General features: G+C 36.7%; 1 protein-coding gene across 2 annotated transcripts in view; it reads left to right on the top strand.

The window, feature by feature from the left end:
• PPP1R42 (protein phosphatase 1 regulatory subunit 42) overlaps positions 1-13,988 on the top strand; it is a 50,538-nt gene that overhangs the window by 24,387 nt on the left and 12,163 nt on the right. For both annotated transcript variants that reach the window (XM_066264683.1, XM_066264682.1), the window contains exons 5-6: positions 8,169-8,286; positions 12,336-12,467. In XM_066264683.1, the coding sequence (XP_066120780.1) occupies positions 8,169-8,286; positions 12,336-12,467 (250 nt within the window). The remainder of the gene's footprint in view (positions 1-8,168; positions 8,287-12,335; positions 12,468-13,988) is intronic.

Raw genomic sequence — 13,988 nt, 5'->3', positions numbered from 1 at the left:
TTAATAATAGTCAGTGAATATTAATCTGATAACAATTTTACTATAACTTGACAAAATGGGGTAAGGGAAGGTTGGGGGTTGCAGTAGTACTTACAAGAATTAAATTATTATCTTCCATAGTAGGAATTCAGCAAATAAATATCTAAGATTTATAAATAGGTAGCAGTTGTTATTTAGCATTGTGGAGGTGAGTGTATAAAAACAGCTGAAAAAAATTGGAAGTGCTTTACATAATTGAACAACAAGATAACCTGGACATGTTATCTTTGAATATATGTATCCTGATTTATTAATGTTGCCCCATTAAAAAAATAAAATTATTAAAAAAAATTGGAAGTGCTTTTTGTTATGAGCCCTACCCTTTAAGTTTTGTTATAAACCCTACTGTCTTGTTTAATTTTTTTAACTGTTTGCTTTGCTTTTTTAAAATGTAATTTATAAAAGAGTGACTTGACTGGTTGGTAAGAAACAACTGGTTAATATAATTCTGTTATATCGTATGTCACCATATTCCCTCATTACTCTAAAAGCCTTTAAGAACAAGGGATCCTTGTTGATTTCTGGATTCCCTAGTACTCAGCTCAGTGTATAGTACATAATTGGTACCTACTACATTTTTATAGAATTAATGAATACAAGAACAATGAAAAATATTAAACTATGTAGGGAAGGAATACAAACTATTCAGCAAGTTCCAGAACTTGGCATTTGCCAAAAGTTGCTTTTCCCTTCCATTTGAGAAGATATCCATGGAGTAGAGATGAAATCTCAAGTTCTTTTACTTCCAGCAAGAAGACACAAGCAATTAAAAATGCCTAGACACAGCTTTTTTGGAAGTCTGAATATAGACCAGCCCGGGGTTCACCTGAAATGGGTCTTTGTGATCCACTTTACATCATCCTCTGAAGATTTAATCAAAGGACATGTTGAAGCTTAGTATCATAATATTAACTTTTTTCTCTCTGTGAATTCCTAGGGTCAGAGCTCCATTTTTTGTTTTAATTATTCCATTCTTTACACTCATTGATTGAGGTTGCCCAAAAGCTGCTAACATCAAACCCTGTACCATGGGAGAGAAACCGCGACATGCCATACATAAGGTCACTGACATCCATCCTAAGAGACTTCAGCAACAGACAGCTTTGTGCCATGGGGAACAAGAAGGGGACATCATTAGAGAATCCTCACAAAACACTATAATTACCCAAGATTTGTAGCATTGGAGCAGCTGCTTTGATATCAAAACCATAGGTTCCTCAAATGAACCTACAGAAAATATACTGCTCACAAAAATTAGGGGATATTTCAAAATGAATATGAAGCATTGAAATATCCCCTAATTTTTGTGAGCAGTATACATGAAATAAGATAAAAATGAAAAAGTAATAGTCCCTCAGGATGGTTAAATAACATTAATCTTCCAAGATTCTAGTTTGAGCAATGACAAAGATATTTAAGAGAAATTAAAAGGAACAGAAATAACAAGGAAAAGTACTGCCATGACTACTGAAATCCTGGAGCTCTGTGGGAAGAATGAGAAAAGGAAAAAGAAAAGAGAGAAGTGGGTCACTGAGAAATAGACATTCCTACATAATGCCCATGCCCTAGCCTAGAGCTGCAGAGGGTTGCAACATGAGAGACAGCGGCCCATGATAAGGACCTGGAAAAAGTTGGTTGGCCAGGGGGCTTCCGTCGTTTCTGCTGCCTCAGATTTTATTCCCTTTTCTCTCACTTCTACAGACCCATAGGCTGCCCAGGACAACTTCCTCCAGGATCTAGCCCTACCCTCATTTCTCCTATTCACTAGTCTGAAGCTGGTACAGTGCAGAGACCTGGGGTAGTGGAGGGGGAAGTGAAGACAGTGGAGGAGAACAGGAGGAAATGAAAGAAGAGACGCTAAATCCTGTCTTTCTCTTTCCATATATGCAGCCCCTCAAAACAAATTTTTCAAAATGGTTCCATACAATTCCTCCTTTATAATTCCTGCCCTGCTTCTAACTTCAGATCCATTCATCTATGCTTTCATTCATTTCTTCTTATCCATTCATTCAAAATACCTACCATGTGGCAACATTTGCTAGATAGCAAAAACAGATACAGTCCCTGGCCTTGAAGAGCTCTCAGCATTGAAGGGAAGAGAAACATCAGGTAAAAAAAAATGTAAGAATGCATCTGTGGCAAGTAGTACAAGAACTATGTGGCTCTGAAAGCCTATCATAGGGGAATTTGCTTAGTTAGGGAGCTCAGTGAAAGCATCCCTTCAGAAGGAATTGCTGAGCTGTGCTCTGACAGAAGAGAAGGGCTTACCAGGTACACAGAATAGCATATGCAAAGGCTCTGAGGCAAATGAAACATGGCAAAAAAAAAGAGGGATAGGAAGCAGAGAGAATGAATGTGAACCATAGTACAAATATATAAATTGGTGGGTGGAAGTTACATAGGTCATGATAGAGAGGTTTGTCTTTATCCTAAGAACAATGAGGAGCCACTAAAGTTGTTTAAGCCAGGGTGAAGTAATTATAGATTAGCATTTTGAAAGATCAGCATGGCTATAGTGTGGAGAATAGTTTGGAAGAGGCCAAGCTAGCTAGGAAGTGAGAGATGCTGAAAACTTGAATAGGGTGGGGATAAAAATGAAGTGAATGAACAGATTGGAGAGCTGTTTAGAAAGTAATGTGGACAGGACTTGGTGATGTAAGGAATGTACGAGGGAGAGAAGTCAAGAGTCAGGTTTTTGCTTTGCTGTAAAAAATAGGGAACTCAAGAGTCAGGTTTGGGGAAGAAGAAGAACATGAGTTATGGTCAAGTGTGATATGCCTTTAAAATGTTCTGTAGAAAATGTCAGGTAGATAATTGGATGTATGAGGCCAGAGCTCACATAGTAGAATGTGGGATTCCTCAGCAAATTGGTTTAAGTGGTCACTGAAAGTACCATCATGGATGAGACTGCCTACATATGGGAAGAGTATGATGAAATGCTCAGTGTGGCATACCACAAAATCTGGTCATTCTTCTCACACATATTGTAGATGGTCCTTCCATAGTGTAACAGATGATTTACAATTATCATCAACATGAGCATTGCTTTTTTGTAAAGTGTCTGCATATAAATGAAGAAGATAGTGGGTTATAGGAGAAAAATATTTTTCTAGCTATGATTTTACATTCTGCTCTGGTCCAGGGAAGGAAAAAAAAAAAAAGACACTGCATGGAATAGATGTAGATGACAAAAAAGGAAGAAAGTGAATTGATCCCTGATGGTCTGCCTCAGGGATACCTTCTCTTGGTCCCCAGAGGGTGCACATGTGCTTGGGAATCATAAGGATGCATGATGGGGAGGTTTTATAGCACTGTCACCACACAGGCTTTGGGCTTTTTCCTCTAGTAAATAGGTTGCTTTATGCCCTACTCGGGCAACAGTTTTCCAGGGATAGCATCGTTTTTTGTTTTTGTTTTTTATTTTATTTTTTCTACAGAGACAGAGAGAGAGTCAGAGAGAGAGACAGACAGGGACAGATAGACAGGAACAGAGAGATGAGAAGCATCAATCATTAGTTTTTCATTGCGCATTGCGATACCTTAGTTGTACATTGATTGCTTTCTCATATGTGCCTTGACCGCGGGCCTTCAGCAGACTGAGTAACCCCTTGCTGGAGCCAGCGACCTTGGATCTAAGCTACAGGTTCAATCCCCGGTTAGGGCACATGCAAGACTCAACCAATGAATGCATGTATAAGTGGAACAACAAATCAGTGTTTCTCTCTCTCTCTCTCTCCCCTTCCTCTTTCACTTAAATCAATTTTAAAAAATGCAATATTAGATACTTGAATGACCATTTACAATAAAAATCTTGCATATCTCCAAATAGTTGGATGAACCATGAACTTCAATAGAGCCAACATTATGTAGCTTGCTGACATTATTAAATCAAATAAATATCATGGTAACAAAAATGTATAAAGACATGAAGGAACAAAATAATTTTAATCAATACCTACAGTTCTTATGTCTGCGAAGTTTGCTAAGCTAATAAAATGATCTGAAAAGTTTATCTCACAGGCAGATATATTAGTGATTTATTTCATTGGTTTTCAGATGGCTATTCATCATGAGGTAAAGCATCTTCAGAATGAATGGTGGAACTAAAAAATTTGACATGTTTGCCTCTTATATAAACTAAATATTTGATTTATAAGACAGAAACGAACACACCACTATGGCCTGTCATGTTTTCCCAGTTTCTAATTTATTCAACCTCTGCTCAATATTGATCCTGACAAGCAGAGTAACCCGAAGATGAATTTATTCCCTCCACAGTTTAGTCAGGAACAAGCCCAAAATTATAGATTTTCCCAGGCAGATGATGACAGGAAGTCAGGGGGATGACAAATGGCTGTCTTTAGATTTAGTTAGGACAGTTGGGCCAGACATTTTCGATAAAGAGTGGAGCGTGCTGGTCACACACAGGTTCATCAGTGGCCATCACTAATTGTAGAGGGAGCACGGTTGGTGCCACCGGCGCCCGTGCAGGAGCTCAGCGCCAGCCCTGCCTGCGAAACAGAGTCAACTCCTCAGGATCTCGCAGCTCTCCTCTAAGTGATAGCATGACATGATCATTTATCAAACAGAGACTGTCCAGAAAAGTGTCTGCTCCCTTTAGTAACTTATTGAAGAAAGTGAAAGCATTTTATTAAAGACAGGAAGGCAATGAACAACCAGAGCGTATCCAAAGAGTAATCATATTTCAGCACAGGATTAGTTTAGTCTTAAATAAACATGCACTGGAGGGAGTATGTCGAGGGTCATTTATCAAGTGAGGAACAATTAACAAAACTCTCCAGGACCTTTTTATCTATATAAATTTAAAGTTCTCAAATTGTTATTATTACCTTTTGGATGATGGGGTATTATATTCAACACTAAAAAATTGCAATACACAATTTCTTCCTTAGAGATTTTTTTAGACTAAGAGAAATACAGAGAAACTCTCACATAAAACAAAATAATTATGGCTCTATCAAACACTGTAAGACAAATGCTGCAGAGAGAGTATAGTCCAAACCTCAGGACTAAAGGATGAAGTTATAACTTTTGAAGAGGGCTTTCTTATAAGTCAACTACATGTCAATGGGTCAAAGCTTATTCTTTCTTAAACAAATTTTGTTCTCCATTCACCAAAATTAAGAGAAAGAAAATTAGCTAAGGGGTGGAAGGATAGGCAAAGAGACAAAGAATTAACACATTTGTATTACCAGCTTTGTTACAAGAATTTATATGCCATGGCACTAATCCTAATTATCCTCACTTTATAAATGAGGACACAGGCTTGCCTGAGGTCAAACAGTAAGTAGCAGTGCCAGGAAGTTTGGGATTGCTAGCATTTTCTTTTTCTTCTTCCAAATGAGAGGAGGAGAAATAGAGAGACAGACTCCCGCATGCACCCCAACCGGGATCCACCCAGCAGCGGCTGTCTGGAGTCAATGCTCCGTCTGTCTGGGGCCATGCTCCCAATCAAGCTATTTTTAGTGCCTGAGGCAGAGGCTCCATAGAGCCATCCTCAGCGCCCCAGGCCGATGACAGTATTTTTTTTTAACAATTCCTATTTTTCATATTATTTGTTTGGATACCTTAGAGTCTAGCACGGAACTTAGCCCATGGTTCAATAAGTATTTTGTAGAATAATGAAGTAAGCAGCACTGGAAATACTTTTACCATTTTGCAGGAAGATATTAGTCTCAAGAAGATTAAAGGACCTACCAGGTACTCTGCAGTGGGTCCCAGACACCCAACTGTCCTTGCAATTATTTCCCGAAGATAGCTTTTCTTCATGTAGATGCAGGTGCATAGCTGCATGGCCCAAATTTGTTATCTTCATGATATGAAAGAATTTGTGGAGATTTTTCATGTGGAAGAGAACAAATGTCAAAGCTTCCCAGTTAAAAAAAAAACTTTTCTAAAATCTAAAGAATAAATGCAGTCTTACTACAAGAATTTTTTCTAAAAATGAAAAAATAAAGTATCTACGCAATAATAATTATGGATCAAGCAAAAAATAAGATGAAAGGTACAAATAGGTTAAATAGAACTACTGGGCCAGGCTTTAATTAGGTGAGAAAGTGATATAGGGAGTAAAAATACCAGGCAATGGATTATCAATTAGTTTCAGCTTTGTAATTAGAACATGTATGAATTAATCTATAATTTGTATTTCCTAATTTTCCCTTATGCCCTATGATAATTTGGGTCTTGGCTTAAGAAAAAAATGGAAGACTAGGGTGCCTGTGTGCTACTACCCTCTGGATTGTTGACCAACTCTGCAATGCTCACCTCCATATTCTAAGGAGCTCCCTCTACAAGATCCTATCTATATATGGCCGTGCTCTGAAAACCAGAGAGTTCTCCACAGAATTAATTATCAACTTTTATTTTTATTATCAGCAAGATATTTGCTTTAAAGTAATGTTTTTGCCCTATTAAAGGTGGTAAATCTTTCCTTTGTTATTTTGCCTAAGGCCATTGAATTTTTTAAAATCAATTGAAGGCTATAGAGAGAAAAACAGTTTTGCATTGCTTGTTTTGAGTAATTCATTATAAACTGATTTTTAAATTAAAAATAGAACTGTGTGGCATATATTAGAAATGCTCCAAGTATATTTCACTTCTATTAAATAGCTAAATAAAATATCCATATTGAAATATGATGCCTGACCTGTGGTGGCACAGTGGATATAGCATCAATTTGGAATGCAGAGGTCACCAGTTCGAAACCCTGGGCTCACCTGGTCAAGGCACATATGAGAAGCAAGTACTATGAGTGGATGCTTTGACTCCTCCTTCTCTCTTCCTCTCTCTCTCTCCTCTCTCTAAAATCAATCAATAAAATATTTTTTAAATGAAAATAAAAATGAAGAAAGAGAGAAAGCAAGGAAAGGAATGACAAAAAACAAGGCACTGGAGAAAATAATGGTGATGACAAAAGAAACCCAAACAGGGAGAAAGAGGAGGTATGAGGACAAACAAAGAGCTGGTTCTTAACTGCCATTAATCTGTTTTTCTCACATTTTTGATTGTAGGCTGTGGAATAACTTAATTATTCCTTGAAACATCAATTATCTCATTTTCTTATAAGCTATAAAAACAGAGAAATGTTTATGATATACCTAAAACAAAACTGTACCCACATGGCAGTTAAAGAAATCCTTGTGCTCAAAAAAGGAGGCTGGAAGGATGTATGATGGCACATTGAAAGTGACCTTTGGTGATAAGCATGCAAGCGACTTTTTTCTCCTATTTCCCTTTGATAATTTTATAGATTTTTTAATGAATATGCATTCTTTAAATAAAAGCAAATAGGCCCTGGCTGGTTGGCTCAACGTCGGCCTGGCGTGCGGGGGACCCGGGTTCGATTCCCGGCCAGGGCACATAGGAGAAGCGCCCATTTGCTTCTTCACCCCCCCTCCTTCCTCTCTGTCTCTCTCTTCCCCTCCCACAGCCAAGGCTCCATTGGAGCAAAGATGGCCCGAGCGCTGGGGATGGCTCCTTCGCCTCTGCCCCAGGCGCTATAGTGGCTCTGGTCGCTAGCGGCAGAGCGACGCCCCGGAGGAGCAGAGCATCGCCCCCTGGTGGGCAGAGCGTTGCCCCTGGTGGGCGTGCCGGGTGGATCCCGGTCGGGCACATGCGGGAGTCTGTCTGACTGTCTCTCCCGGTTTCCAGCTTCAGAAAAATACAAAATAAATAAATAAATAAATAAATAAATAAATAAATAAAAACAAATATATATACATGCCTTGCAATGCCAATGGACTGCTTACTCACTACTCCTTGATTGCCTTAATCTGGAACCTTCCATAAGCTTCACTAAGAATAAGGCATCTTCTGCAGAATGGATGGCCAGAGGGGCACAGGTTTTTTTCCAAAGTGCAGGCTGGATCCATTTAAGAGACTAAGACAAAGAACCAGGGTCCCATCACTTACTGCCTTCTCTTTAGCCCCCTCTGTGGTTAGTACAGACCATTTTATCCAAAAGTGATTTATGGAACACCTTTTAAGTACCTAGCACTGAGCTAGAACTCCATAAAAAGCAGTAATTACCTTTATAAACAGTTAAATGAACAAAGGAAATCCTGATAATTATAAAATATTTGTGTCTTTTTCTTCTATAATTATAGGATTTGGAATTTTTACTGAACAAGTTGATGAAGCTGTGGAAAATGGATCTAAATGGAAATCCTGTTTGTCTCAAACCAAAATACAGAGACAGATTGATATTGGTCTCCAAATCACTGGGTACACCGTTATATTAATATAATTTTTTTTAGCTAATTTAGCAGCAAGCCTTCAGAAATATGACATCTGGATCTATAAAAACAGTCAAGTTTAAATTCAGTATTTTAAAATAACAGCAAAGGTTAAAATTGAGGAATGAAGCATAAAAAAAATCTGCTGTTCAGAAATAATTAATAGAGGCACCAGATACTCTTTCTTTAAAAAAGTAAATGTGGCTGTTATGAACAAAAATGGTTAGTCATAAATGTGTAGAACTTGCTTAACTTTTGCCAAATTTCTATGAAGATCCTGAGACTTTTTAGCTCTCAGCTCCTTAGATAAAGTTGATCAAGGTTTTCACTGCTGACATTTGCCAAATGATACCCTGAAAACATACAGGAGTTTCTTTTATTTGAAAGTGGAGCAGGGTGGGGAGTCTTTATGACAAATAGTAATGTTCCTGAATGTGCACTATACGGGGGAAATGGACCAGCATAGGGCCAGGTTATACAGTATGAGAGAGACAAAGCACTGCCTTCTCATAAAGGAGGTTCATGAGCTGGCTTCCTATATCATAACTTCTGTGACATGTGTATAAAAACTAATGTATGGCAAAACTACTCAAAGCCCACAGCTGTAATAAACTCTGATTAATCATAATGCTAGTGCAGTGATTCTCTTGGGGAGGAAGGGATTGACAGAGGGCAAGTCAGAAAAATCCAAGACAGTTTAGCACAATACATATATGTGAGGGTCATGCTCTGCTCACCCTCTACCCCACCAGCCAACATGGGGAACAGAGAATAGTCCTGTATTCTTTTAAAAGCTCTACAGATAATTCTTCTATGTACCAGCCCCCAACTGTCTGTCTCGTCCCCTCTTTGTCCACCGCACACAATTGTGTTAGTTGATAATTAATGTTTGATAATTAAGAATCTTCCAATGTTCACGAACCATTTCTGGAAACATTTGTCATGACACAGTACCATAGGTGATACTGTAAAAGACATAGAGGTAAGTGTAGTGATTTCCAAATAAAGAGAATTTATTCAAAGTTTAAAAAAAAAAAATCTTTACTATAATGTATTTTGATTATACAAATAATATATATTTCTTCTAGAAAATATAGAAAAGAAGATAAATATCATTCATAATGCTGCCATAAATTTGCTAGTAACACTTTCATGCATGTACTTTCTGTCTTTTTCTATGCAATATACATATATAACAAATTCTCTTTGATTTTAGCTTGTCTTATTTTAATTTCCTTCTTTTTCCTAAATGAAAAACAAAAAACACCCACAAAGTTAACTGAGGGCCTGGTTTGATGGGTCCTAGTAAAAAAAACTATTGAGAGCTATTTTCTGTTTTGTAAGTAACCCAGTCCTTATACCAAATAGAATGACAATCCACACACTTGGTTTACTTAGTATAAGTAGAAGCAAATTTTGTGTTGAAATCAATTCATTGAAACAGACCTCTAATCTTGTATCCATTACCTGGCTTCCCCTCCTGAACCACTTCTACACCTAATAAGCTCAAATAAGATCATTTACTAAAAGTGAGATGGAATCAGGTTCACTGAGGCATAGAGTCTTCTTGTCATTCCTCAGCTTTGTCTGGAACATGAACGCAAGAAAATGGGACCAGGGCAAAAGACCTGGATGTTTCATTCCTTACCTTGATAATAGCTGTTCTAAAAATATGTATTGATTTACACATATCACATCCAAAAACATACTAATAAATTATATGATTATTAATAAAAACATCTGGAAAGACAGTAATAAAGACAAGTGGTTAGGAAAATTAAACATAAAAGAATGTCTTTTTAAAGTTATAAGCACTAAGATAAGTGATGATAAAACATTTAGCCAATTTCTTACACTATAATTTGGAAAGTGCTGTTATTCAGTTAAAATAAGTAAATGGGAAGCTATAGAAACAATTATACTTATAGAGTTTATAATTCTAGTTTATATTTTAAGTTTCATCACTTGATTTTAGGTATAACAATATTACAGATCATATTTAAGTAGCAACATTAATATTTTTAGTAGTACAATTAAAATTTTATCATGATATTGTCATTTTTCCCTGTAAGATTCTGACCCCAAAAATATTACTACATCCTTTTTACATTCTGAAATCTAGCAGAAGACATTACATGAATGACAGAAAATATATATTTAATTTAAAAAACTGCTATCTAAATTAATATTGCTAGAAAAGATAGTCTTTACATTAAATGAAGGCTACCTGTATTCATGATTAAAAAAGGTCACATAAAATATGTTATAATTTTATAGTATTGCCATATACAATAGAATACTATCTAAAATTATTAAAAATTGTGTTTAAAGAAAAACATGGTAAAATGCTCACAATACAATATTAAAAAGTAGACTGTTATGTTATATAAATTGCAAATTCCAATTTTATAAAATACATCTATATACATACACAGAAAAAAAAATGCTAAGAAACATACTAAGTCTTGCCTGGCCAGGCAGTGGTGCAGTGGATAGAGCGTCAGACTGGGATGCGGAGGTCCCAGGTTCAAAACCCCAAGGTCACCGGCTTGAGTGTGGGCTCATCTGGTTTGAGCAAGGCTCACCAGCTTGAGCCCAAGGTCGCTGGTTTGAGCAAGGGGTCACTCAGTCTGCTGTAGGCCTCGGTAAAGGCAAATATGAGAAAGCAATTAATGAACAACTAAGGTGCCACAACAAAGAACTGGTGCTTCTCATCTCTCTCCTTCCTGTCTTTCTGTCCTTATCTGTCTCTCTCTCTCTCTCTCTCTCTCTCTCTCACACACACACACACACACACACACACACACACACAAAGTCTTATCAGTGATTTTTAGTGATTATTTCTGGTTGTGGAATATAGACAATGTTCAATTTTTTTCTTTTTCCATGTTTTTGAATTCTCCAAATATCTTAAAACATACAAAAATTATTTGTATAATTTAAGATGCTCAATTTTCAAAAAAATATATATATATATATATATTTTTGCTTTTCTGAAGCTGGAAACGGGGAGAGACAGTCAGACAGACTCCCACATGTGCCGACCGGGATCCACCCGGCACGCCCACCAGGGGTGAAGCTCCGCCCACCAGGGGCGATGCTCCGCCCCTCCGGGGCGTCGCCCCGCCGCGACCAGAGCCACTCTAGCGCCTGGGGCAGAGGCCAAGGAGCCATCCCCAGCGCCCAGGCCATCCTTGCTCCAATGGAGCCTTGGCTGCGGGAGGGGAAGAGAGAGACAGAGAGGAAGGAGGGGGGTGGGGGGTGGAGAAGCAGATGGGCGCTTCTCCCGTGTGCCCTGGCCGGGAATCGAACCCAGGTTCCCCGCACGCCAGGCCGACGCTCTACCGCTGAGCCAACCGGCCAGGGCCTCAAAAAAATTTTTTAAAAGGAACAGAATGTAAAGATAGCTGAAATCTCACTTCATAGAACCAAAGGGCCAACTATGTGGATTATTCTTATTATAAACTATATTCTAGGATACAAATAATCACTATTAATATATATACTTTTAAAATACTATGTTGAAAAAAAGAAAAAAGAAAAAAAAATAAAATAAAATACTATGTTGAATACATAAAACTTCTTGCCCACTTTAAGATAAAATGTTTTGTTTTTTCCTAAGAACTATATTATTGTTTAAATAAGTAGAAAATATTTAATTTTGTTACATATGACATTTTTATTTTTTTTAAATAATAATATAATTTACATATGACCCTATAAGGGTGACCATACTTTGTTTACAGTGATTATCTTTGTCAGTAATGGGTAGGAGAGATATGAATAGTAATTAGAGACATGTTTTTTTCATAATGTTTTTCAGTTGTTTATAATAAGCACATACTCTTTTTGAAATCAGAAAAAAATAATTAAAAATAAAATCTAAAAAAATATAGAAGTTGTGTAAATAAGGTATTTTAAAAATATATTTCAGCATATAGTATAACAAATTTGTGTGTCCTACATCAGAAGTATATATATTTTACCTATATGCTGACATTTATATATTGTATTTTTAACATATATTTTTTTATCTAGAATTTCTTGATGGAAAAGAAATTAAAACCATGGAAAGACAATTTTTAATAAACTGGAAAGCATCCAAAGATGCCAAGAAAATCAGCAAGAAAAGGAACAGTAAAAAAGTGGAAGCAAGTAACTCATGCATAAGTAAGTAGGCTCTCATTTATTAGGTGACCACTTCTACTAGCAAAGGGAGTATTTTACTCAATGAAAAAAAAGGGTCGAGAAATAAGGAAGTTTTCTTTAGATTTTGTTTAAGGTTTTTCATTTTTTAACTTATTTACAATTCCTAGGAAATTAAACCTAAAATGTTTATATTAGAAAACAGTAGCCACTATCAAGCTAATCCTGTGCTTGGTCCTGCTGAGTCTGTGTCAGCTGTGTAAACAGAGAGCCAGAAGGGTGGGGGGAAATGTGTACTTTTATACCTGGCAGAAGTGCATGATATTAGTTATATAAATGGTGAAACAATAATCAGATATGTAAAGTATGAAGCCTAAGTCACTATTATATTTGTTTAGCAACAGTGCAAAAATTACATTTTTCATCAGGATACAAAATAAAAATGTATCACAACCACATCCTTGGCCTATACTCTGTGGCCTGTCCCCTTTCTTAAGTACATACCGCAACACTTACATATTTTTATTATAATATGCCTAAGGTGGTTTTTACCAAGGATATGCCAATCTCCCTTTCCTAAGTAATGCAACTAAATGTAGCTAAGTGTAGTGGTTAACAATTATCTTTATCATATTGGGGAACATCCTAGAATTTACTCTTCATAGACTCTGTAGTCAACACATTGGAATGGGCCCCTTCCTCCATGCCACAATACTGTTTGAATGCTAATAGTCTTCTTGTTCCACAGTTAAAGGAGGATGGGGGCACAGAAGAGGGTTAGGCCAGGGGAATAGGGAAAGACCAACCAGAACAATGTAGTAAGGCATTATGCATGAATAGCACATTCTAAGAGCATATCAGTCTAGGACAAGGAGGCTGAGGTGAGGAGTAGCATAGGGGGAAAGGCATGGAGTCTGATGATTTTGCCATATTGTGTCCATTGAATATAAACTGTGGGAAATCATTTAAAAAATAGAACTTTCTGAGCTGACAGTATACTCAAATGATGAACTGTGTTGACAACATGAATTGCTCAAGATCTGAAATCTTTAAAATGGACAGAAGGCATTTCTTCTCCCATGTTTATCCCTGGCTGGCTGTGAGGGGTAGGATGAGACCCAGAATAAGGACTTATATATTTTCAAGATTACACCAAAGATGCCAAAGTATATTATTAATATTGAAGTACACACAAAATGCAACACCAGCCCTCGCTCTCAAATTTTTAATTTTAAAAATAACAAAATTCCCATCATTTTAATAGATTTTACAAACTCTTCCTAATTCAGACAAAATTAGATTAATGTTTAAGTTCTCCAATGAAATTCAACAAAATAATATAAGGTGGCTGAAAGTTTATAACCTTTAAAAATTATACTGTTATTTAATTTTATCAACAAAATCCTTACTAATCTCTTTATAATCTTGGGTGGCCCCAATTAATTAACAAAAGCAATTCTTAAAGCAATATAGATGCACTAACAACTAGCTGAAAAGGAAATTAGGAAAACAATTCCACTTACAATAGCATGAAAAGAATAAAAT

Source organism: Saccopteryx bilineata, chromosome 3 (assembly GCF_036850765.1).
Source record: "Saccopteryx bilineata isolate mSacBil1 chromosome 3, mSacBil1_pri_phased_curated, whole genome shotgun sequence".
Taxonomy (NCBI): domain Eukaryota; kingdom Metazoa; phylum Chordata; class Mammalia; order Chiroptera; family Emballonuridae; genus Saccopteryx; species Saccopteryx bilineata.
This window is presented reverse-complemented; position numbering and strand designations above follow the sequence as displayed.